General features: G+C 33.5%; 1 protein-coding gene across 1 annotated transcript; it reads right to left on the bottom strand.

Moving 5' to 3' along the window:
* Positions 1 to 1,665: 1,665 nt before the first annotated feature.
* LOC129884107 (uncharacterized) lies at positions 1,666 to 8,826 on the bottom strand. Its single transcript, XM_055958466.1, has 7 exons — positions 6,249 to 8,826; positions 5,303 to 6,056; positions 5,083 to 5,116; positions 3,375 to 5,013; positions 2,604 to 3,299; positions 2,191 to 2,519; positions 1,666 to 2,082 (listed from the first exon to the last, which is right to left on the bottom strand). The coding sequence occupies exons 1-7, from the start codon at positions 8,824 to 8,826 to the stop codon at positions 1,666 to 1,668; spliced, it is 6,447 nt and encodes a 2,148-aa protein (XP_055814441.1).
* Between the last annotated feature and the right edge of the window lie 18,016 nt (positions 8,827 to 26,842).

Below are 26,842 nucleotides of genomic sequence, written 5' to 3'. Positions count from 1 at the left end.
GTTAGCCGATGACTCATGAGAATGATGCCTTTCAGCAATGATTAATGAAATGAGGCCTTAACCCAAATAATTTATGAAGATTGCAACTTCTCAAGTCAATGATTAATGAAAATGACGTCTTTGTAAATATTGCAAATTTTGCAAGCGTTTTATGCAACTGTATTTAAAGCATTTGTGCAAACCAGTAAAAAACACAATTGAGAGCCACGTGGAGCGCAATAAAGCATTTGAATATATCGAAAAGCATTAGTGCAGTGCATTTGATAATGTTTGAAAGCATTTGTGCAGTGTATTTGATAATATTCGAAAGCATTTGTGCAGTGCATTTGATAATGTTTGAAAGCATTTGTGCAGTGCATTTGATAATGTTTGAAAGCATTTGTGCAGTGCATTTGATAATGTTTGAAAGCATTTGTGCATTGCATTTGATAATATTTGAAAGTATTTGTGCAGTGCATTTGATAATAATTAAAAGCATTTGTGCAGTGCATTTGATAATAATTAAAAGCATTTGTGCAGTGCATTTGATAATAATTGAAACATTTGTGCAGTGCATTTGATAATAATTGAAAGCATTTGTGCGGTGCATTTAAAAAGATTTCAAGACATCTGTGAGATGTGTTCAAAGATGTCTGAAAGCATTTGTATAGCGTATTGCACTTAAAATTATTTGAAAGTATTCGTGGAGTGCATTTGAGAATATTTATGCGGGGCATTTAATATCATAGGTAGTACAACTGAAAATATTTGTGAAATCAAGATATTTGGAATTTTCGAGAAGCTTGATTTAAAACATAAATTTATAAGTAATTCAAACCATTCAGCATATGATCCTTCCGAGGCTGTAAATATGTTGACCTCTTTATTGGCCGATAATTCTGGCAAGCCTGCATTCAAAGAAAAATTATGAGTTTTGGGGGGAGGTTGATTCGCATTGACTTTGAAGCCTTGGCTCTTCATACTCCTTCTTTCTTCAACTTAGTTTGGACTTGCAATCCCCGTCTATTCTAAATCTTGGCTAATAAATAATAGGAAAATATTTGGTGTAAAGGTCCATATTAAAAGTAATAAGATAAATTATATATATATATATATAATAGTAAAGAATTTCTGCAAAATTTTAGATTGCGACATGTCGTGAAACGAAGCAAACGTCCTTTTCTTTCTTCAACCTGATTATTCTATTTCCCACATACTCTTCAATTTTCTTGACGTCTTCTTCTAATGTTGCCCGCAAAACTGTCCCAGTTTTGGTAAAGGGAGATAATGATATTTCATCATGATAACGAAAAGACCGAACCATATGTAATTCGTGAATACATTCCTTGAGAATTGAAACAAAGGGGCCGAGTCCTTTACTGGTTGCCTAGGTATCCAACATGAACTAGACTATGCGTAATTATCATATACGAAATAATAATAAGAAGGAGGGAAATGAAAATTTTCTCATAATGTGACCGAAGCCGATACAGGCCGCCTACGTATCCCACCAAGGGAATCAGGCCAGGCGTAGTTCATAGTACATAACAATGGGATCTTCTTTATAATTTTTCCTAAGTGACCAGACCCGATATGGGTTTCCTACGTATCCCGCCAAGGGAATCAGGGCGGAACGTAGTTCTTCAATATTACATAAAATATTACATGAAAACAATATAAAGGCTCCTAGACATAGTATTTCTTAATCGCATCTGAATTGATGGCTTTCGGCCATATCTTTCCGTCCATTTCTGCTAGAATCACCGCTCCTCCAGTCAACACTCTGTGAACCACATAAGGCCCATGCCAATTAGGCGCAAACTTCCCCTTAGCTTCTTCTTGGTGCGGGAATATCCGTTTTAACACCAATTGTCCAGGCCTGAACTGTCTCAGTCTTACCTTTTTATTGAAAGCTTTGGCCATCCTATGTTGATAAAGTTGTCCGTGACAAACTGCATTCATTCTTTTTTCATCAATGAGCATCAATTGTTCATATCGGCTTTGTATCCATTTGGCATCACTCAACTCAGCTTCTTGGATTATCCTCAGGGATGGTATCTCAACTTCCATTGGTAATACTGCTTCTGTTCCATAAACCAAAAGATAAGGTGTTGCCCCAGTCGAAGTCCTAATCGTGGTGCGATAGCCAAGGAGGGCAAACGGTAAATTTTCATGCCAATGCTTATAATTATCAATCATCTTCCGCAATATTCTTTTGATATTCTTGTTGGCAGCCTCAACTGCTCCATTCATCTGTGGTCGGTAAGGAGTAGAATTGCGGTGAATGATTTTGAACTTATCACATATCTCATGCATCAAACCGCTATTGAGGTTAGCTCCATTATCTGTTATAATCGAATGGGGGATGCCAAATCTACAAACTATGTTATTGCGAACAAAATCTGTCACCACTTTTTTTGTCACAGACTTATGTGAGGATGCTTCTACCCATTTTGTGAAGTAATCGATAGCTACCAAAATGAACCTGTGTCCATTTGATGCGGCTGGTTCGATAGGACCGATGACATCCATGCCCCAAGCTACGAACGGCCAAGGAGAACTCGTCACATTGAGTTCATTCGGTGGAACTCGGATCAAATCACCATGAATCTGACATTGATGACATTTCCTCACAAAGCGAATGCAGTCTGTTTCCATAGTCATCCAGAAATATCCGGCCCGCACAATCTTCTTTGCCAAAGTAAAACCATTCATGTGTGGCCCGCAAGTACCCCCATGTATTTCTTCAATCAACTTGCTCGCCTCTTGGGAGTCGACACACCTTAATAAACCTAAATCTGGAGTCCTCCTATAAAGGATTTCTCCACTTAAGAAAAAGTGATTTGCAAGCCTCCGTAGTGTTCTCTTTTGAATATTGCTTATGCCTTCTGGATAATCTCCTTCTTTGAGATACCTCACAATATCATAGTACCATGGTTCTCCATCTATTTCTTCATCCACATGGAAACAATAGGCTGGTTGATCCTGCACATTGATTTTGATTGGATCTATATAATTCTTGTCTGGATGTTGAATCATAGAGGACATGGTTGCCAAGGCATCTGCGAATTCATTTTGAGCTCTAGGAATATGCCTGAACTCTATCTTGATAAATTTCTTGCATATTTCCTTCACACATTGCAAATAGGGGAGTATCTTCACATTCTTGGTGCTCCATTCGCCTTGTACCTGGTGAATCAATAAGTCTGAGTCACCTATAACCAACAATTCTTGTATATTCATATCAACAGCCATTCTAAGTCCAAGAATACAAGCTTCATACTCCGCCATATTGTTAGTGCATAGAAACTTGAATTTCGCTGAGACTGGATAATGTTGACCTGATTCTGAGACAAGCACTGCCCCAGCACCGACTCCTTTAGAATTTGCAGCACCATCAAAGAACATCCTCCACCCATGATATTCTTCTAAAATATCCTCTCCAATAAATAACACCTCTTCATCAGGGAAATAAGTTTTAAGAGGCTCGTACTCTTCATCCACAGGGTTTTCAGCAAGATGATCAGCAAGCGCTTGTCCCTTGATGGCCTTCTGAGTGACATAAATAATATCGAATTCACTTAGTAAAATTTGCCATTTTGCCAACTTCCCCGTTGGCATAGGCTTCTGAAATATGTATTTGAGTGGATCCATCCTTGAGATGAGAAAAGTGGTATACGCGCATAAGTAATGTCTTAACTTTTGTGCAACCCAAGTCAAGGCACAACAAGTGCGTTCCAATAAAGTATACCGGGCTTCATAAGGCGTGAATTTCTTGCTCAAGTAGTATATAGCCTGTTCTTTCCTCCCAGTTTCATCATGTTGTCCTAACACACATCCAAATGCATTGTCCGATACTGACATATATAGTAGCAATGGTCTCCCCGGTTTTGGAGGCACCAAGACGGGCGGACTAGATAAGTACTCCTTGATTCTGTCAAAAGCTTGTTGACAATCTTCAGTCCATTTAATGGCAGCGTCTTTCCTCAACAACTTGAAGATTGGTTCACAAATTATAGTCGACTGTGCAATGAATCGACTAATGTAATTTAGTCGACCAAGAAAACTCATTACATCCTTTCGACTCTTTGGAGGGGGCAAGTCTTGAATAGCCTTTATTTTTGAAGGATCCAATTCTATGCCCTTCCTACTCACAATGAAACCCAACAACTTTCCAGCAGGGACACCAAATGCACACTTTGCAGGATTTAATTTCAGATTATACCGCCTCAACCTATCAAAGAACTTCTTTAAATCTGTGAGGTGATTGGAGCTCTTTTGTGACTTGATAATGACATCATCTACATAGACTTCAATCTCCTTATGGATCATGTCATGAAAAATGGTAGTCATAGCTCTCATGTATGTTGCTCCTGCATTTTTGAGTCCGAAAGGCATTACTCGATAACAATACACTCCCCAAGGTGTGATGAATGCCATTTTATCAGCGTCTTCTTCATCCATTAGAATCTGATGGTAGCCTGCAAAGCAATCAACAAATGACTGCAACTCATGCTTTGCACAATTATCAATAAGTATGTGAATGTTTGGAAGTGGAAAATCATCTTTCGGACTGGCCTTGTTGAGGTCTCGATAGTCTACACATACTCTGATTTTTCCATCTTTCTTTGGCACTGGCACTATATTAGCTAACCATGTAGGATACTTTGTGACTCGGATGACGTTGGCGTCGATTTGCTTAGAAACTTCTTCCTTAACTTTTAAACTCAGATCAGGCTTGATCTTCCTTGGCTTTTGCTTGACTGGGGGACAAGATGGATCAGTTGGCAACTTATGTGAAACAATGTTTGTGCTTAGACCCGGCATATCATCATAAGACCATGCAAATACATCCATATATTGTCCCAAAAGATCAATAAGTTCCTTTCTTTGAGACGGAGTCAAATGGATGCTAATTCTTGTTTCTTTCATTAGTTCTGAATCTCCCAAATTTACCGTCTCAGTTTCATCCAAATTTGGCTTTATTTTATTCTCAAAATGTTCAAAATCTTCAGTCAACTCTTCAGGTTGCACCTATTCTTCATATTCCGCAAAAGATTGCTCAGTATTTGAGATTTGTTTGCTCATTTCATTACATGTCACATTCTCGGTATTGGCAGATTCATTAATTTGCTCGCTGAAAGGGAGTAAAAAATAAATTTATAATTAAGTACAAAATTTTAAATTTTAAAGCAGAAAATATGGCTTAGATGTGGCATTTAAGATTTCAAAAGTGGAGGCAAAACATTTAAAGATTCTTAAACATGATTCAGGCCTCAATTTTGAATCATGTTATTTCATTAATTCTAGTACAAACATCTACCAAGATTTTCGAGGAAACGGGGATGGGTTATAAGTCCAATTGTTCAAAGCATCTCCAGGCTCCACATCCCATATGGTCGGAATCTCGGTACAATCCTCCAAGATCATGTTGCATTCCGCTTCTTCTATAAATAAGTTTTTGAGTCCTTCCACGAGGGTGTTTTCAGCGTCTTCCTCTGATTCTTTTATAATATATGCCTTGGAAAATGACTGATTCAAGTGCGGAATGGGATGGGGCAATGAAATGTCACTTTTCCTTTTGAGATCGGCCAATGAGACTTCTTCAGGAGTAGGCTTGTATCCCAAACCAAAGGTGTATTTCTGGCCCAACAATTGAATTGGTTTTACTATTCCACCTAAGTTCACTCCAAGACCTCGACCAGGCATGAAACCATTCTTCAACATTTCCCAAGCCACCATCACAAGCACACGTGGTAACTTTACCCTTTCGGTTTGATGAACACACATAATCTCTTTAGTATGGAACACAGACCCATCCAGTTCTTCCATACTTTCAACAACAGGGATTGAATTCTCAGGATACATAGAATTACTACCTTCTCCATGAATAATAATCTCGTGGTGGTTCCAAACAAATTTCAAATTTTGGTGCAGGGTAGAAGGGACCGCACCAGCCATATGGATCCAAGGCCTCCCAAGCAATAAATTGTAACTAGCAGGTATGTCCAATACTTGGAATTCTACCACGAACTCCTCGGGTCCAATTTGCAGTGGCAAATCAATTTCGCCAATGACTCCCCTTTGTGTTCCATCAAAACCTCTAACCCTCACATGGCTTTCACGAATTTTCCCGATATTAATTCCCAAAGCTCGAAGGGTATTGAAAGGACATATGTTAACAGCTGAACCATTGTCAATCAGAACTCTAGAAACAAACTTGTCCCTACACCTGACAGTGATGTTCAATGCTTTGTTATGTCCCAAACCTTCAGATGGTAATTCCTCTTCGTGAAAACAGACTTTGTTTGCTTCCAAAACCTGCCCTACCATAGCTGAAAGATTCTCACTTGTGATATTGGCCGGAACATAAGCTTCACTTAGAACTTTCACCAAAGCGCTCCTGTGAGTTTCAGAACTCATCAATAAGGACATCAAGGAAATTTGGGCGGGAGTCTTCTTCAACTGTTCAACAACAGAATATTCTTTTGTTGGCATTTTCCTCCAAAAATCCTCTATTTCAGCTTCTGTCACAACTTTCTTTTGGTTAACTTCCTTATTCGGTACGATTCGTGCAACACCTTCAGGGGCGTAACATCGCCCCGATCTTGTCATTCCGGCAGCAGCAACTTCTACAACTACCTTTCCTTTCCCTTTGTCCTTTGTGTCAGTTGAGTAACTCCAGGGAACTGCTTTAGTATCAAAATGAGTTGATTGAGCAACCAAAACCGTAATCTTAGGTTTAGGAACCAAAACTTCCACTTCAAATGGCGCTCGCGCCTGGATTGTGATAATGGGAGCAATAAAGGCAGATGCCATAACATTCTTCTCTTCTTTGATTGGCAAAATAGTCCCTTCCAAATTGCATTCTTCATCAATGGTGATCATGTTCACATTCTCATGATTTGGAAGAGGATTGTTATTTACATTGGGGGCAGCACCTCTGAGTTGAATAACTCCTTCTTTGATTAATGCCTCAATCTTGTCCTTGAGAGTAAGACAGTTTTCGGTGTCATGTCCAGCAGCTCCAGAGTGATAGACACAATGCTTAGTGTCATCATACCATCCGGGAAGGGGGTTGGGAATTCGTGCTTGGATTGGTTGGAGTATCCCTGCGGTTCTCAACCTTTCATATAGTTGGGATAAAGGTTCGGCTAAAGGTGTATAGGTTTTGGGTGGTCTTCTTTCAAAGTTTGGGCGGGGCCTTGGTGGATTTGATGGGCGAATTTGTGTTTGATAATGGGGTTGAGGTGGGTATGTAGGTCGGTATTGTGAGGTATTTGGATAAGTAGGCGCTCTGGATGGATAATATATTGGCTGAGTAGTGTAAACTGGATAAGGGGCGACAGAAGGCTGGTAATATGGTTGAGGGACTTGGGTATACTGACTATGGTATGAAGGTTGGGGTAAAGGGTTTTGGTATGTTAACATTTGGTTTGGCCTACGTTCCTGGATGGTCATGACAGCGGACACTCCGTCCTTCTTCTTCTTAAAAGCTCCTCCAATTGAATCTGACTGAATTGCTTTACTTGTTGCTTGTAAGGCATCCAAATTAGTGATTCTCCCAGTTTTAATACCTTCTTCAATGAATTCTCCCATTCTTACAACTTCAAAGAACTTTTGTCCTACCACGCTTATCATCTTTTCATAATACGTTGCATCTTTTTGAGATTGTATAAAAAGGGAGGTCATCTCACTTTCTGTCATCGGAGGTTGAACCTTTGCAGCATCTGCTCTCCATCTCATGGCATATTCTCTAAAAGACTCCGTCGACTTTTTTTCTAATTTCATCAAATAGAATCTATCTGGTATGGCCTCAGTGTTGAACTTGAACCTATCCATGAAATCCTGTGCCATGATACTCCAACTATGCCATTTCTTCGGATCTTGACTTGTATACCAATCCAGTGCTTCTCCTGTCAAACTCCTTATGAATAATTTCATTCTAATGGCCTCATCTTTCCCCACTCCAACTAGCTTGTCACAATACGATCTTAAATGAGCTCGTGGATTTCCTTTCCCATCAAACACATCAAATTTTGGTACTTTATATCCTACAGGCAACTCGACATCAGGATGAACACATAAATCCTCATACTCAAACCCTTCGCACTCCTTGTGAAGTTGGATACTTTTGAACGCTTCTTTCAAATTATGAATCTCCCTAGCTACACTTTCATCTGCTTTTGATCTGGCCTTTCTCTCCATCTCATCATATGGATCGACTTCTGGCATGGTTGGTATTGGAGCAACGAAAGGTTGAGCTTCTGTTACGTATACTTGTGGCACATATTGCATGTTAGGAGTTGTAGTATGTGTCACAGGTATATGTTGGATCGTTTGGTATTTTTGGATGAGCGGGTTGGTTTGGGTGAGTGGGGCTTTTTGGGTAAGTGGGTTAGTTTCAGTGAGTGGAGCTTGGGTAAGTGTAGTTTGGATGACTGGAGTTTGGGAAACATAAGGGGTAGTGAAAGGTAGTGGATTGGTTTGTTGTGAGTTGATGTTTGCGAAATTGACTTGTGGTTGGTTGACGGGTTGTTTAGGAGCAGTCATATTGGTTTTGAAAGGGGAAGGATTTGGAAGGAAGTCTTGAGGCGAGGGAGAGTCAACAGGTGGAATAGTTGCATCTGCCCTATGTTCGGGAAGTGGTGTATTTAGGCTAATGGACAAATTGGTAAGGTTTCGAAGTCGATCGATCTCTCTTTGCATATTGGCCATTTGTTGCATTAGGTTAGCAATATGTTCATTATAAGGAATAGGATCCCTTCCTTCTGAAGCCTCAGGTTCATCTCTTGGGATAGTGACAAGTCCTAAACCATCTTGATCGGATGCACTTGAACCAGTCATATCGGCGGGTGATCGGCCTTTTGATCTAGTGAAGTATGGATGATCCGCCAGTTCGCAGTCAACACGAATCAACCTTTGGGGAAATAAATTAGAAAGGAAAAAGAAACCTCTGTAAAACAAAAAGAAAAGAAACATATTAGTATAAATCGAATAATCAATTAGGCAAATAATGTTGGCGAATAAGGGAACATGTACCACATAGCAAATAAATTACATAGTAAGAAGAGAAATTAATAGTACAAATGCGACCTAATATGCACGGGACCTCTTTTATGCCAAAGGTGGGCCTAAATGCCAAATAACGAGATTTATGATAGGTTGATCCAAGCCATTAACTTGAGATAATTTGAGTTTGGAAGACAAAAAAAATCCAATTTTCATTAAACAACAATAAAAGGGTACAATAATCAACAAAATACATGGAAAGATGAAAAAATGGAAACAAAGACTTAGCCTAATTCTTGCTCTTAATCAAAATGGTGAAGTGGATGAAGATGATGCTCCAACACTGTTAGATCCTGCTCTCGCATTATCCAGAATCTGTATTATATTCACCATTTGAGCCCACATTTCTGGTGTAACTATTTTGGTTCCAAGATGACAGTGTCGTATCCAAATCGTCGTCCTAATATCCTCAAAGCCCTGTTCACCTTCCGGGCTTATGCTATTGCGATCTTCTCGAAGCCATGCCTGATATTCTGGAGTTCTTCTTGCTGGTCCATCTCCTATCTCTAGCGTGATGATATTATCCCATTCATGAAGAATCTTATCAACTCTAGGGACTTTAAAGTCTGATTCGAAGGAAACTTCAGAAGATTTCATATTTGCTTGTAGAGGAATCATTTGTGCTTGACCGAACTGTTGAAGCACACATATTGGGGCATATGGTTGGAGACCTTCCAATCCAATGAGCTCGATGTAGTAAAATCCTCTACACCTTATGAATGCAATAGGACATGAGAGTAGTGGGTATTTCCATTGAATTTGGTCACTAGTGCGAGAAATCAAGAATTTGTACCAATCATTAGTACCAACTGGAGACACAAACTTTTTCATCCTATCATAAAAACTGTTAATATGACTTGTATTACTAAAACATATGTCTACCATGTCATCACGTTGGTAAAAATGTTCCATCGCCCACATTTGCAAAAGAAGATTGCAACCTTCAAAGAAACTTGTTTCTCCTCTTTTACACTTTCCAAGGGCTCGAAGTATTTCAGCCAAAATCATAGGAACCAAAGTGATTTCCTTTCCATCGACTCCTTTGAAAAGTGCTTTAGCCACATAACATATACAAGTGCTAATCTTCCCATGTTCTTGTGGAAATACCAAGGTTCCTAGTAAAGCCACAGCAAATGCAATAGGACGGTTAGCTTGCCAATGGGTAGAGGTGCAAGAGAATTCTTTTCTGAATAACTTGTAACTGTCCGAACATCCATACCGCCCATATAAGTAATCCAAGGAAACCCAATTGTGTTTGAAACACCCTAGTTTCCTAGTGTTTTTCAATCCTAAGTATCGAAGAAATTTCTTCCCTGATTGACCGTGTGGGATAATTTGACTTCTTCCTCGATACTTCAAACTAGTGAAATAGTAGATTTCCTCCAATGTGGGTGTTAACTCAAAGTCTTTGAATGCAAACACAACACGATCTGGATCCCAAAATGGAAGTAATGCTCTAACCACATGATTATCCGGGGAGACCTTGAATAGCATAGGGAGGAAGCCCAATTTTTTCGTAATTGCTGATTTCTCGATGGGGCTAAAATTTTCCCACCATTTCTTCAATTTGTACGGGACACCCTCGACCATCCTAATTTTGGGTATTTGGGGAGTTGAATCCATCCTACAATACAAATAAATAAAATGAGGACATATTTTCCAAACTCATTATTTCAAAATTGGCTTGGACCAGTCTATCATTATCACGTTCCATAAAATATGCTTATTGGTCGTTGGGTCATGAAACCCGTCGACGTATGTGTGGTTTCTTAAATGTGGAATTGACACCTTGGGTCAATCCACCTAAGGCGTATGCATGCATGACTTAGTTCGAAGGGAAGCACAGCTCTATCTTATGTTTTTTCTAAGATTTGGCTTACTAGACAAAAGGTTCCCGAGTGGACAACTCGAGTGAGAAGGCTACGCGGCCACACGGAAAAAGATCCGGACACCCCGCGCATACGCCAACTCTCCTAAATTTTGGGATTTTTGAAAAAAACTTTGTGGGTGCGCAAAACACACCTCACGTGTACGTGTGATAGTGTCAATTTTCCAGAATTGGAGGAAGTATGAACGGAATGACAGTTTATATAAAGCAGTAACAAATATTCAAATATATAAAGCAACAAAATAATTGCAAACATACATTAATATCAAGCAATAGCAAATAAATAATCATAACATAAATCATCAAAAAAAAAAGAAAAACTAAAAAAAAAAATATAAAGAAATCTAAATTATTAACCTAAGTTTGTTATGGTTTAGAACCTTTATCTCCCCAGCGGAGTCGCCAAGCTGTTATACCCCATTTTAACTCGAGGTCAAACGGTGTACAACATATTGATGATTCCTAAATTATTTAATTTTAAGGAGTCGCCACCTAATTATTTTTAAGGTAAATTAGGATACCTAAATAATTAACTTATTCAATGCTAAAAATGATCTCCGATTAGTGGTCTACTTAGCTTATGAGATTCTAGATAAGGGTTCTAGTTATCCTAAAGGGAAGGGGTTAGGCATTCTTCAAGATTCGTTAAAAACGATTACCGGCCAAACTTAGGTTAAATGATTAAAATTATAAAAAGGTTGCTCAAAAAGTTTTGAAAACAAAGCTTAGTAACTAAGTGAGTGTTTAAATGCGATATATATATATTTTTATAACTAAGCCTTAAAGAAAAATATTGATTTCTTTTATCATGATGAACCATTTTAATTAAAGTTTTCACAAATCTAAATATCCATATAATGTTAGCTATTGCATTAGTGAGAACACAACGACAATAATAATAATAATAATATGATAAATAATAATAATAATAATAATAGAAATAATAATATTAATAACAGCAGTAAATAATAATAATAATAATAATAATAATAATAATAATGATAATAATAATAATAATGATAGTAACACTAAATAATACTAATAACGATAATAATAATAATAATAATAAAAATAAAAATACTAATGATGATAATGATAACGAATTTAATACTAATAATACTAATAAAGATAACGATAATAATATTAATAATAATAATAGTAAAATAAAATACTACGAATAATAATAGTAACGATAATAATAATAATAACAGTAAATGAAAATACTACTACTACTATTAGTACTACTACTACTAATAATAATAATAATGAAGAAAATAATAATAATAATAATAATAGTAGATAGAAATACTACTAATACTAATGATAATAATAATAATAATAATAATAATAATAATAATAATAATAATAATACTAACAGTAAAATAAAATACGACTACAACTCATAACAACAACAACAACAATAATAGTAATAATAATAATGGTAAATAAACTATACTAGTATAATAATGATAACAAAAATAATACTAATAATAATAATAATAATAATAATAATAATAAGTAAATAATAATAATAATAATAATAATAATAATAATAATAATAATGATAAATAGTGATAACAACAACAATAATAATAATAGCAATAATAATAATAATAATAATAATAATAATAATCATAATAATAATAATATGATAACGGTAAATATAATAGCAATAATACGAATAATAATAAATAGATAATAATAACAATAGCAATAATAATAATAAGAATAAGAATAATAACAATAAGCATAATAAATAATAACGTTAATAACAAATAACAATAACATATAATAATAATAAAGTAATAACAATAATAATAATAACAAAAATACTAACAATGATAGTAGTAATAGTGAATAAAAAAACATTGTTACTATTAATAATAATAATGACAAAAATAATAATAATAATAATAATAGTAATGAAATGATGATAGTAATATTAACGAAGTAATAATAATAGTAAAAAAAATAGCTATTAATAATAATGACGAAAATGATAATAATAATAATGCAAATAATAATAATAATAATAATAACGAAAATGATAATAATAATAATAATAATAATAGTACTACTAATAATATTAATAACGAAAATAATAATACATATAATAACATAATAATAATAATGGTAACATTAATAATAATAGCAGTAAAAAAAAATGTACTAATAATAATGATAATAATAATTACGAAAATATTAATAAACTAATAATAATAATAATAATAATGCTAACAGTAAATAAAATACTAATAATAATAATAATAAAACGGTAATAATCAAAAATATACTACTACTACTACTAATAATAATAATAACGAAAATAATAATAACAATAACAATAATAATATTAATAATAATAGTAGTAATACTAACAGAAAAATAAACATTTTACTGCTTCTCTTAATAATATTAATAATGAAAATAATAATATTAATATGAATAACGAAAATAATAATAATAATAATAATAATAATAATAATAATAAAAGTAATACTAACGGAAAAATAAACATACTACTACTTCTATTAATAATATTGACAGCGAAAATAATAATAATAATAGTAATAACAGAAAATAAATATACTAATAATAATAATAGCAATAATAATTAAAATAACAATAATAACGACATCAAATAAACAGACACTGATAATAAGAATAATAATAACAATAATAATAAATGCTGAAAAATATAAACAGTCCGGATTGACACTGAATATGACGATCTTATTCGTTTGCTATTTTTAAAAGATCTAGGATATCGACTCCATGTGAGGGTAGGATGATTATATCGAGTCTCAGATCAAGACTCCATTTTTGCTCCAGGGGTGTTCATGCAAAACAAGAAAATAATGACGAAATTAGCAAGATAATAATTTAGGATAACCTTTTATGATAATAACAATGAAAAATAAAAGAAGAACGGAATAAATATTACCTATTGCTGGGCAGTGAACGGAAATGCTTTGGTCACGAATATACTCTTGTTTTTTTTTTAAGTAGAATCGAGTTCAAATTGAGAGAAAATTCAAAAATTCTTCCCTATTCTGTCTGTGTTTTTTTTTTTCTCCCCCAAGTGTTCTGTCTAATCCCTCTATTTATAGGGAGATAGAAATTAAATAAAAAATAAAAATAAAAATAAAAATAAAAATAATAACGGATGATTAAAATAATGCGGAGTGGGCGAAAATATAAAATAATGCGGAACGGCGAAAAAATAATAATTAATACGAAATGGGCAAAATATTTAAATAATGCGGAATGGGCGGATTATTAAAATAATACGGAACGGCGGAAAAAAATAATTAATACGAAATGGGCCAAATATTTAAATAATGCGGAATGGGGCAGAATATTAAAATAATGCGGAATGAGTATTATTATATATATTTTTTGAAATAGATTATGGCAAAATTTATTTGTTTGTTTTATTTATTTCGAACGAATATTATATATATTCTTTTTTGACGAATTATTTATTTTTTAATATATTTAATAAAAATAAATAAATAAAGGGGGACAAGAAATGTTTGGTGGAATACACGCGTGCATATATATATATATATATGCGGCCGAATTATTTATATTATTATTATATTTTAATTCAGATAAAGTATATATATATATATATATATATTTTATATTATTATTTATTTTATTATTTTTTTAAAAAAAAAACAAGGGACAAAGGGGTATGGGAAGGATTGTTATTATATATATATATTTTTTATTTATTTTATTTTCTGAAAAGTGGGTGGGGATTTATTTTTTTATATTTTTTTGAAATAGTATCGGTTAGAGGGTATAAAAGAGATATAATATTAATATGGGTATATGTGCAGGGGACAATCATGGAATAAATAATGGTATAGGGATATGAGAAGGGGGACAAAACATATAATAATATATATATTTTATTTAAATTTTTTATTATTTTTTTTAAAAGAAATCGGATGAATTTTTATAATATATATATTTTTATTATTTTTATTTTTAAAATGGACAAAGAATGATGGGCGGGGCACGCGTGGATTAAAATAATATTAATATTTTAATTTTTATTAAAAAGATAAATAAGAAATAATAAAAAATTGGATGAATATAATATATATATATATATATATGGTAAAAAAGTGCGGCGGAAAATATATATATATATATATATATATTATTATATTCATTTTTTTTTAAAAAATTATTTGGATGAAAAGAAAAATAATTATATATTTTATTATTATTTAATGTTTATTATTATTTATTTTTTAAATAGGGGACAACGGGTGATGGGCATTATTAATATAGTATTAATATAGGTATGGGTGGTAAATTAAAATATATATTTATTATTATTATTATTATTATTATTATTATTATTATTATTTATTTTATTTTATTATTATTATTATTATTTACGGAAGATTTTAATTATTTTTATTTTCTGATGAATAAATAATATATATATTTTTTAATTTCTTTATTTATTATTATCATTTATTTATTGATTTACTTATTTTTATTATTTTTTGACGAGGAGATGGCATATATATTATTTGCGTGTTGTAGTATTAATGGAAGAATAAATAAATAAAAAAAATGTTAATTCAATATTAATTATTTGTTATTTAGGAGAAGTAATGAAAACGTAAAATTAATTAGTGAAATTGGTTATCAAATTAGACGAATTAATTTACGATTTTCTTAATTTTAACAAAAGTAAAATGATTAACCTCATTGTAACTAATTATTAATTTACGAAATAATTAATTATGGTAAATAATAATTTTCTTTTTATAAGTCAAATTTAAATATTACTAAGAGATAATGACTATATAACAAAAAATAAAAATAAAAATGCATATGTTATGAAGATGACAAATTATTTAAAATACACTTGAAAATACGCATGGTTTTATAAAAGCCAATTATTTTAATTTAATTAAAATTGAAGAAGTCTAAAATTAAAATAAGATGAGTATGCATTAATTAATTAACAAACCTCTCATTTTTGACAAAGTAAATAATTAACTTCAGTTTAAATAAATTAACTTGAAATATGAGTCTATTAATTAAATCAAACTAATTAGAAGAGCTATTTATTTTAAAAATAAAAATCTTTTGAGACAACAATTTTTTTTTGAATAAATAATAAAATATATTATATTCAAGAATTATTTTATAAAAAAAAAACAATATATATATAGAGAGAGAGAAAGAGAAATTAATTTAAAATGATGATACCATATATGTATATTTCGTTTTATTATTATTATTATTATTATTATTTAATTTTATATATATATTTTATTATTATTTATTAATATATTATTTTTTTTTTGTAAAAGTTACGTTGTTGAGGGTAAAAATTGGGTGTCAACAGTATCTTAACGCGTGTTGGCCCTGTGAGGCACTGTTGGTATTTTCTACAGGTGTTGAGATAGGAAGAAATACAAAGGAAACTCAACCCAATTTTTCCTAGAAATAAAGAAGAGATGACCTGGGAAGTCAAAGAAAAAATAGAAAGAGAAATATTGGTAACTATTCCCTATGTCTACAAGTGATCTAACTCCTACGATGATCTTATTGATGAATAAGAGACTTATGGATGACAACTGTAATTGAAAAATTTCAAAAGCCCTTGTAAGACCTTATGAGATTAATTAACATTCGAGGATGAATGTTTTAAAGGGGGGGAAGGATGTTATGCCCCGTACTTCTGAACTTCGGAAAGCCTTCTTAAACTTCTTAAGAGTTGCCATGTGACCCTAATTAGTTACAACGCTATCAACCCTGGTTTCATTAGAAATTTCTTTCAATAATTCTATTACATTTTCAGAAGTAATAGTGCTGACATTCAAATCTTGAAATTGAGATTGTAGTTTATAAAACTCGTCAGTTTTACAAGAATAATTATTTCCTGTGCAATTAATACCACAATTAGACGATGATGAAAGATGTTCATTATCAGAAAAATCAATAAGTTCTACTTCACTATTAGATTTTTCAGTTTGAGAGTCTAACTCAGAATAATAATCTGATTCTGAACCAGAGGTGTATAACAAGCTATAAACTTTATCAAGAACTTCTTCATCCAGTTTTAAACCTTTAAGTTTTTGAAGTTTACAGTTAGAAGCAATATGCCCATATTGACCACATTCATAGCATTTAATTTTGCTAAGATCTCTTTTGGAGTAGTTTTTAGTAAATCTAGTAGACTTACGGTGAGCCTTTTTTGCTTCACATTTTTCTTTGTTCCGTCGAGAGCGGCGATACTTCCTATAAGGTCTATCTTTCTTAGGGTGACTATGTCTTTTATCTTTTTTATGAGAAGGTCCTTCTACCGCAAATTGAGTGCAAAAGTCTCCTAATTGAGAATTTTCTTTTTTACTGTTAGCTTTTAGTTGTTGAGTAAGTTTTAACTCATTGCACAGATTTAATTCTTCTTGAGTGCAAGTGCCAATTAATTAGCCATAAGTATAAACATCATAAGGAATAGTTGAATGAGTTCCTCTAAGGGTTTTTCGAACTCTTTCTGCAAATAATGGTGGAAGGCCATCAATAAATTTGGTTTTCCGATGAATATTATTACTTTCGGGTAAGTCCATTACTCGACTTAAAAAGGTGTCTTTATACCACCTAAATTCATCTAAATGTCTACAACGAAGCTCATTCAGAAGGGGTTTAAGGGTTTTATTTTGATTGGTAAATCTACCATTAAAGTGTTCTAAAATAGTTAGAACTAATGTATAAACAACATCTTGTCGAACATTTTCGACAGGTCTTTGCGACGTTCCTTCTTCAGAAACATTTGTCTCAGTTTCTACTTCTTTTTTTATAGAGGTAGTGATAGCTGTGCGAGCATCATCGGATAGGAAATTATCCCACCAACCTCTTAGTTGACCTGTAAATCCTGCCACTATCATTTTACAAGTGGTATGGTCATCATTATGATTTGTGGATTTGCAGATAGTAGCATACATTAACATTCGATGCAAAAGAATCGAGACTTGTCTATCAGTTAAGCCATCGACGTTCCATTCATAGATCTGATCACCACTATAAGATATATTAGTTTGGATCCAGTCTCTTTCCTTGATCAAAACATCTTGAGGAGTAGGAGGTGGGTAATAATAAGTTAACATAGAAGGTTTGGTAGCATATCTGCTATTTTGACTATGCTGACTTTTGTTTTTATAACTTTTCGATCGAAATGGCAGTGGCTTAAACTCAAAAATATCTTTTTTGAATGGAAAATCATTTATCATTCCAATAGGTTTAGCATTTAAATTTGCTAACTTTTTACCAAGAAGTGCTTCTAAATTTGTTAATGACTTAGATTTAAATTCTTTTACTTCTATAGGTCTTTGACTTTTGGAGTTCGCAAGAGCTTTTGTGTTGGTGATAGTTAATTCGAATTTCCCAAAAAAGGAGGACCACTTGGTAACCTTCAGTAGTTCGGTGGCTAAGACTCAGATAGACTTTTTACTCCTTAGGAAGGATGATAAAGGTCTGTGCAAAGACTGCAAGGTCATTCCGATAGACAACCTTACAACCCGACATAAGCTCTTGGTAATGGAGTTAGGGATCAAGATGACGAGGAAGAAAAGGGTCGGGAATGATCGACCTAGGATCAGATGGGGGAGTTTGACCATGGCTAGTGCCCTGGAGATGGGAGAGAAATTGAAGGACATGGGGGCCTGGAATAGTAGTGGGGATGCGAACAGTATGTGGGATAGGACGACTAGTTGTATTAGGGTTGTAGCAAGTGAAGTGTTGGGAGTCTCGACAGGTAGTCGTAGTCGACATCAAGGGGACTAGTGGTGGAATATAGAAGTGCAAGGGAAGGTGGAAGCAAAGAAAATGGCGTACGCGAAGTTGATAGAAAGCACAGATGAGGTGGAGAAGTGGACGAATAAGGAACTTTATAAAATAGCGAAGAAGGAGGCGAAGTCGGCTGTTTCGACGGCAAAAACGATAGCTTTTGAACGCCTTTATGCTGAACTAGAAGAAAAAAGTGGGGATAGGAAATTGTTCAAGCTAGCCAGGGCGCGGGAGAGAAGGGAACGCGATGTGGATCAGGTGAAGTGCATTAAGGATGAGCATGGAAAAGTATTGGTAGAAGAGACTCTCATTAAACAGAGGTGATAGTCATACTTCCATAAACTCTTGAATGACGTAGGGGACAGAGACTTTGTGTTGGGAGATTTGGAACATACAAAGAGGCGTCGTAATTTTGGATATTGCAGGAGTATTAAGGTCGAAGAGGTTAAGGGTGTTGTTTGTAGGATGCGCTGGAGAAGAGCAACCGGACCTGACGAGATTCCTGGGGAATTTTGGAAGAGCGCCAGCTTGGTAGGTTTGGAGTGGCTGACTAGGTTATTTAATGTCATCTTTAAAACGGCAACGATGCCCGAAGAATAGAGGTCGAGCGTAATGATCCCTCTATACAAAAACAAAGGGGATATCCAGAGTTGCAACAACTATAGAGGTATCAAGTTACTAAGCCACACTATAAAAGTGTGGGAAAGAGTGGTGGAGATGAGGGTGAGGAGAGGCGTGTCTATTTCAGAGAACCAGTTCGGATTTATGCCGGGACGCTCAACTACAGAAGCCATCCATCTTATGAGGAGACTGGTGGAGCAATATAGGGAGAGGAAGAGGGACTTGCATATGGTATTCATCGACTTAGAAAAGACCTACGATAAAGTTCCAAGAGAGATACTATGGAAATGTTTGGAGGCTAAAGATATACCTGTGGCATACATTAGGGTGATCAAGGACATGTATGAGGGAGCCAAAACCAGGGTAAGGTCAGTAGGAGGGGACTCAGAGCATTTCCCAGTTGGGATGGGGTTGCATCAAGGATCGGCTCTAAGTCCATTTTTATTTGCCTTGGTAATGGATGCATTGACGCGACAAATTCAAGGTGAGGTGCCATGGTGTATGCTTTTCGCGGATGACATAGTCCAGATTGATGAGACTCGTAGTGGAGTTAATGCTAAGCTGGAGAATTGGAGACATACCTTGGAGTCTAAAGGGTTTAAGCTGAGTATGACCAAGACAGAGTACTCAGAGTGCAAGTTTAGTGAGACACCTCAGGAGGTTGACGTGGAAGTTAAGTTTGGTGCCCAAACCATTCAAAAGAGAAGTAGTTTTAAGTATCTTGGGTCTATCATGCAAGGCAGCGGGGAGATTGACGATAATGTCACACATCGTATTGGGGCAGCGTGGATGAAATAGAGGCTCACTTCCGGAGTGCTATGCGTCAAGAAGGTGCCACCACAACTTAAGGGCAAGTTCTACAAAGTGGTGGTTAGACCGGCTATGTTGTATGGGGCAGAGTGTTGGCCAGTTAAGATCTCTTATATTCAAAAGATGAAAGTTGCCGAGATGAGAATGTTGAGATGGATGTGTGGTCACACCAGGAGCGACAGGATTAGAAATGAGGCTATTCGGGACAAGGTAGGAGTGGCCTCGATGGAAGACAAGATGCGGGAAATGCGACTGAGATGGTTTGGGTATATGAAGAGGAGAGACACAGATGACCCAGTGAGGAGGTGTGAGAGGTTGGCCATGAATGGTTACAAAAGAGGTAGGGGTAGGCCGAAGAAGTATTGGGGAGAGGTGATTAGACAGGACATGGCTCAGTTACAGCTTACCGAGGACATGACCTTAGATAGGAGGCTGTGGAAGACCCACATTAGGGTAGAAGGCTAGTACATAGTCTCGTTATTCTTCCCTATTCATAGGCGCATTAGCACATTACAATTCCTTGTACTCTCATTTCTGCTGTTTCTGTTACTATTTATTCTTTCAGTACTTTTGATTACTCTATTTTATCTGTGATGCCTTCGTTATTCATTTTCCTATAGCGCTTTGAATTTCTTAACCTTATCTGACCTCCTTTTATGCCTTTTTTTGAGCCGAGGGTCTCTCAGAAACAGCCGTCCTACCTTGGTAGGAGTAAGGTCTGCGTACACTCTACCCTCCCCAGACCCCACGTTGTGGGATTTCACTGGGTTGTTGTTGTTATTGTACTTCTATAGGTCTTTGAATATGGGTAGGTGTCTAAAGGACTGGTTTATTTTCAGACGTAGAAGTAATATCAGATTGTCGATTTTTATTTAAGGTTTTAACCAGTAATATTAATTTTTCTAGTTTGGTGTCTAATGAACTAATATGTTCAACAATCACTTTTACATATAGACTAAGATAATTGTTTTGAGCAATTAAATTATTAATTTCACGTATGTTAATTTTAGCAACATCATTATCAATGAATTTTTGAAAAGGTGAAAAGGTGATACCTGTATTATTAGGTAAAATAAAGAGATTCTGCGGGAGGTAAATAGCTTTAATAAGATTACCACCTCCTCTTTAAAAGTTCTTTGTTCCAAAACTTTGACATATAAAGGTAAGTACGTGGTTATAAACCATGGAACAAAATACATAATTTGATTATGTAATGCACAAAATTCATAGAATTTTGAGAAATACTATGTAAGTCTTCTTGACTATAAGTCTCAAAAAATCAAGTGTTGAACTTGTGCCATTTAGGTTGGATAAAATTCCTTTTGAATATGTTGATGTGCCAGGGATCCTGGACTAAAATCCATTTGTTGTGTCATCATCATTTAAATTTTGTTTCTGTCATTACCCTCATTAGGGTCAAAGTCCATTTCATACGCAGTTGGATCTAAATATGATAATTTATTAGTAGCTTGTACAATATTAGTAACTGGGTCAATTTTGACTCTTTCAACCATTTTTTCACTCAAAGTATCACTTAGAGTATGTAAAGATAAGGCTCTATTTCTGGCTGGGCCATAAATAGGTGCTTCTGGGGTAATCGGGGAAATATGTTGAATTTATGTTAAAGACCTATATCCAAAAAAAGATCGCCTATTATAAATAGGAGGTTTAAAGATAACAGGTTTATTATCAGTGAATTGAATACATATTTTTCCGTCAGGATTTTGGGTAATATGAGAATACTCACTATTAGTCAAATTATTAGTGACTTGATTTGGGGCTATCACTGATTCTAAAGTCCATGTGGTTGGAAAATTAATTTCTCCCCATTTAATGGGTCTCCTTGTGGTGACTTTAGATTTTGTAAAATTAGTTTCGACTAATATAGTTTGATTAGATGTATCATATAATTTACATCTAGGATTTAGTGTAGATAACAATTTAAAATAGATTCGATAAGATAAACATATAAGTTCTGATCTCGAAACATAATTATAACAATGTGTTTTAATATTTAATGTTAAGGCATCAAGAATATTAACATCAGACAAAGATAATTAAAGATTAGGTTGAGTATTGAAATAAACTGGACCGTATACTACAGTTGATTCAATAGAACCCATTAATGATTGTCTAAAATTTAAATTTATAGCATCCCTTAACGCAGCTAGAAAGGTTTCAGGTAATCCTTTAAGGGCTAAAGGTTTAAAAGCAACTTGAACCATGCCTATGTGCAAAAAATTATACTTAGATCTATAAGATTCTATATCTCGTTTATTTAATAAACAGATAGTCTGCTCATCAGAATTTAGAGCTAAGGATTGTTCGGTTGTTTTTTATTAACTGTTTAGTAGAAAACTTATCAAACCAACCATAGTCATATATTGTTTTTGTATCAATTTTTGGTATAGTCCATTTATTTAATAAATCTAGGTTTTGAGGTACATCTACCTCTTCTAGTCTAGTACTTTTTATACTAGTTTCTCTAATATCCATGAATAGAATATTCATATCTATACATGATACTTCAGATCTATAAGATATGTATTATGAAAGTTCCTAGGCTCTGATACTATCGCAACCAGGATTTAAAAGACTGGCGGTAGTCCGCGCGGTTATCCAGATCTTACTTGAAATTATATCCTTATCTTTTAATATAAAGATAAAATTAAATGTGTAAAAAGTAAATTATACATACAATATAAATATATTATAAGTGTTTTAAAATATATTGCACATATTTACTAAGAAATTGACACAATGTATTATAAGTATATTTTAGTGTGATAAATATATTATTCATAATAAAATTTATATTATATGCATTTTATAAATTATTTTTGATAATATATATTATAATTGTTCAATAAAAAATTAGTATAAATAATAATTTTTTTATTACTATGTAAGTTTTTCTTCAACTATTTAGGTGGTACGACAAATGCTACTATTTATTTTTTTAATATTTTTATTTCTCATTTGGTCTGCTGAGTTTACATTGAAATCTTACTAAATCACGATAAAAGGTACTATTGATATTTGAGTTAGATTGTGAATGGTGGTCCACGTGTATTTTTATATGGATTTCAGTGGTGTATTTTCATATTTTCTTGGTGTTTTTAATCAATAATTATTCACCATTTATATATATTTTGTAAGCATTTTTTACTCCCTCCATTTTTTTTAGTTTTTATGTATAGAAAATACTTATTTTAAAATAGTTGTTGATTTAATCAATCACAGTATTAATTATTTTAGAATTAAGAGGCACTAGATAAAAATTAACTAATTAATAAAATATATATTTGTCAAATAATACTTTTAATTAATTTTTTCTTGAAAATTATTTATAACTTTATTATGACAACTAAAAAGAGATGGATGGAGCAGTTCTTAGCTTCCTCTGCTTGCCTTTTCACTCTTTCTCTCATGGGTTTTCTTCTCTCTTTCATTTTTGTTAATTTTTTAAATATTTTGGGTTCTTTTTATTTTGTGTTGTGATGTGTTCTTTTTCCTTTTTTTTTTTTGCTTAATTTTTCGCTATGAATGGAAAAGTTGATTTATATGTGTTTGCCCACTTTTTTCGATATCAGTTCTCAGTTTTTAGAATTGTTTTATGTGATTTTTTTGGTTGTTGAACTTTCATTATATGTAATTGTGTGATATGTTGGTTTCCTGTTCTTTTTTAATAATGTCTTTCTAGCATTTTTACATGCATGCTAGTAATTTTTGTAATTTATATATGTATTGTATTTTTTAATGAACTTTATATCAATTTGAAGTGGATTATGCACCTAAGATGCTTGCTTTTATGTTCGTAAGAGGTGAAATTTAACTTTTTTATAGTTTGTTGGTTTTTTAACTCTTTTTTTTATGATGAAATGAAAATTTCATTCATTGATTTAGGTAATCGCATATATCCATTATTAACTTGTCAAATAATCCTTTTTGGACATGAGAATTCATAAAGATATGCAATTGTTCATAACTTAATTTTCTCTCATGAACTATTTGGATCAATGAATTAGTTCGATCCAAAACTTAAGATAATGGGTGTAAATCGAAAAAGAATTCATAAGTAGTTGTTAATGGAGAAGTTCGAAGGTTGTCAATATAGGTACTTTTTGTTTCATAATTGTAGACAATTAGATTGTAGTATATGATTTAGTTAATCACATTGATGTTCCATGTTCTTACATTAATTAGAATTGTGTTAATACAGATTGAAATCTACCAAAACAAAATGTGAGCTCTTTAACTAATAAACATCTACTAATCATCATATATAGTTTAACAAACAATTTGCTCTTTTCATCTCATAATATGTCTCTGTATATAGTAGTGGGATGGCTACACTTCATATGACTATGAAAGAAGGTTAATACTTGTGTGGTGGATTAAAGGACGAGATTCTTCTGAAAGCTAGATAGTTTTCGTTTCTTCAATGAGCAAACACATGTTACAAACGTGCCACTCTTTTTAAGCCATGGTCTTATTAATGAGATAAGAGTTACTTGACTTTGTATATAGAATTAGTTATGAGTAGTTAGGAAATTAAACAAGTTGTTAAGCTGGTTGTTAGTTAGTTAGAAAATTAACAGTGTATATATGCATCACTGTTACATTATAATCAATTGGTTAATCAGTTTCCATTTTATAAAAATAATATTTCTCTTCTTTTTCTCTCTACTACAACTGTAATTGTCCATTAATTGTGAGTTTGGATTGATCAATTGTATGTAATTTAACATGGTATCAAAGCTTAACACCCATGATTATGAAGTCTACTAAAGCTGAGTTGTGTAGTCTCAAGCTTAGCTAAGATTCAGCAATGACAACTGCTAAGTTCGATCACAATCATACTTTGTTCCTACACCCTTCCGATACCACCAATGCTCTCATTTTTCTGATGCAGTTAACACGATTCGATAATTACTTCATATGGAGCAGGGCTATGCTCATTCAATTGCTTGGAAAGAACAAGTTGTGAATCGATTATGGTAACTAGAAAATTGAGGATTTTGTAGTCGAATTAGGGCATCAATAGAATCGGTGCAATGCAATTGCTCAGGGATGGATCATGAGCTCTGCTACTCAAGACTTGCACAGGCATCGTCTATGCAAAGAGTGCAAAAGTAGTTTGAGAAGATCTTTGAGAACATTTTGATAAGGTAAATGCTTCACGGATATATCAATTACATAAAGCTATGCAAGGTAATGATAGCCTTTTTAGCGATTTTTTAAGCTATGGAATTTATGGGATGAATTTGCTAGTATTATACCTCCACCTTGTCACATCCCTACTTCTAAGAAATTCTCTTTACATATGAAGAGATAAAAGCTGATGCAATTTTTAATGAACTTGAACAAAATCAATGATTAATCGAGAAGTCAAATTCTGATGGTTGAACCTACCCCTAACATCAACAAGACATATGTTATGCTTGTTGAGAGGGAGAGTTAGAGATTTAAAGCATATTCGTCAATGTGTGGTGAGGATACAAATTTGGTTGTCCTAATGGCAGCGAAATGAATGAATTATCAATCTATGAATGGAGATGGTAATGTTGATTTTGATGGTCAAGCAGTAGGAAAAAAATGCCCGATCGTTATAATAAAGGCACCATCTCACAAAACTATCCTAAAGGTAAGAAGAATTAGGATAAAAAGTGACTATTGCAAGCTACAAGGCCATGTAACAGATGATTGTTACAGGCTCCATGGTTATCCACTTAATTGGAAATTCAAGAAGAAGGAATCTGACAACACTGCTTATAATATGCAAGCTGACAACTCATCCCCATCAATGCACTCATGACAAAGAGACACAAGCATTGATCACTTGATTCCAAAAGATCTACCAAAAGCTCCTCAAGTAACTGGTGAAGAGCATGGCCAAATTCTGAAAATACTTAGTGGTGACATTTCCTCCACCAATGGATAGTGGTGCAACTAGCCACATAGCATCCAAATTAGATGTTTTACATGATGTGAAAGATATTAAGACTGATCAAACCATGGAGATATATTTACCAAATAGAGGTGTGACTTTGGTAACTCACATCAGATGTTATAAACTTACAGACACATGAGAGTTGCATGATGTTTTATTTGTACCAGACTTTTACTATAACGTTTTGTTTGTATCAAAGGTTACCGAAGAACTAAATTATTTTGTATCTTTTTATCCTAGATTTTGTCTATTTCAGGACTTTTCCAATGGTAAACTGAAGGGAATTAGTAAGGAGGAGGATGCCCTTTATCTTTTTGTTCAGCAAAGTTCTTCTAAATATTAAGGTAGAAACAATGGAAATGTTAAGAGTCTTAGTGCACATGGTGACAAGGAAAATATCATTCTATGTAATAGAAGATTGACACACGCCTCGATAGTGTCAATAAAAGACATGCTTGGCTATACTGTTGATGCTTGTAAATCAACTTTGAGTAACTATGAAATCTGTTCACTAGCTAGACATACTAAACCTCCTTTCTCTAGCAGTAATAATAGATCTACTGAAGTATTTACTTTGTTGCATTTGGATGTATGGGGTCCTTATAATACACAAACATTTGATGGAAATAAGTTTTTTCTTACCATTGTTTATGACTATTCTAGAATTGTGTGGATTTTCTTGTTGAAATTCAAAA

Source organism: Solanum dulcamara, chromosome 4, assembly GCF_947179165.1.
Source record: "Solanum dulcamara chromosome 4, daSolDulc1.2, whole genome shotgun sequence".
NCBI lineage: Eukaryota > Viridiplantae > Streptophyta > Magnoliopsida > Solanales > Solanaceae > Solanum > Solanum dulcamara.
Note: the sequence above shows the minus strand (reverse complement) of the source record. Positions and strands in the feature narration are given on the sequence as shown.

Coding starts and splice junctions, on each gene's coding strand:
- LOC129884107 (XM_055958466.1), bottom strand. CDS start 8,826: ATGACTGGTTCAAGTGCATCCGATCAAGATGGTTTAGGACTTGTCACT. Junction 5,014..5,082: donor AATCTGCCAATACCGAGAAT/GTGACATGTAAT, acceptor TATGAAGAATAG/GTGCAACCTGAAGAGTTGAC. Junction 2,083..2,190: donor CCAACAAGAATATCAAAAGA/ATATTGCGGAAG, acceptor GCAACACCTTAT/CTTTTGGTTTATGGAACAGA.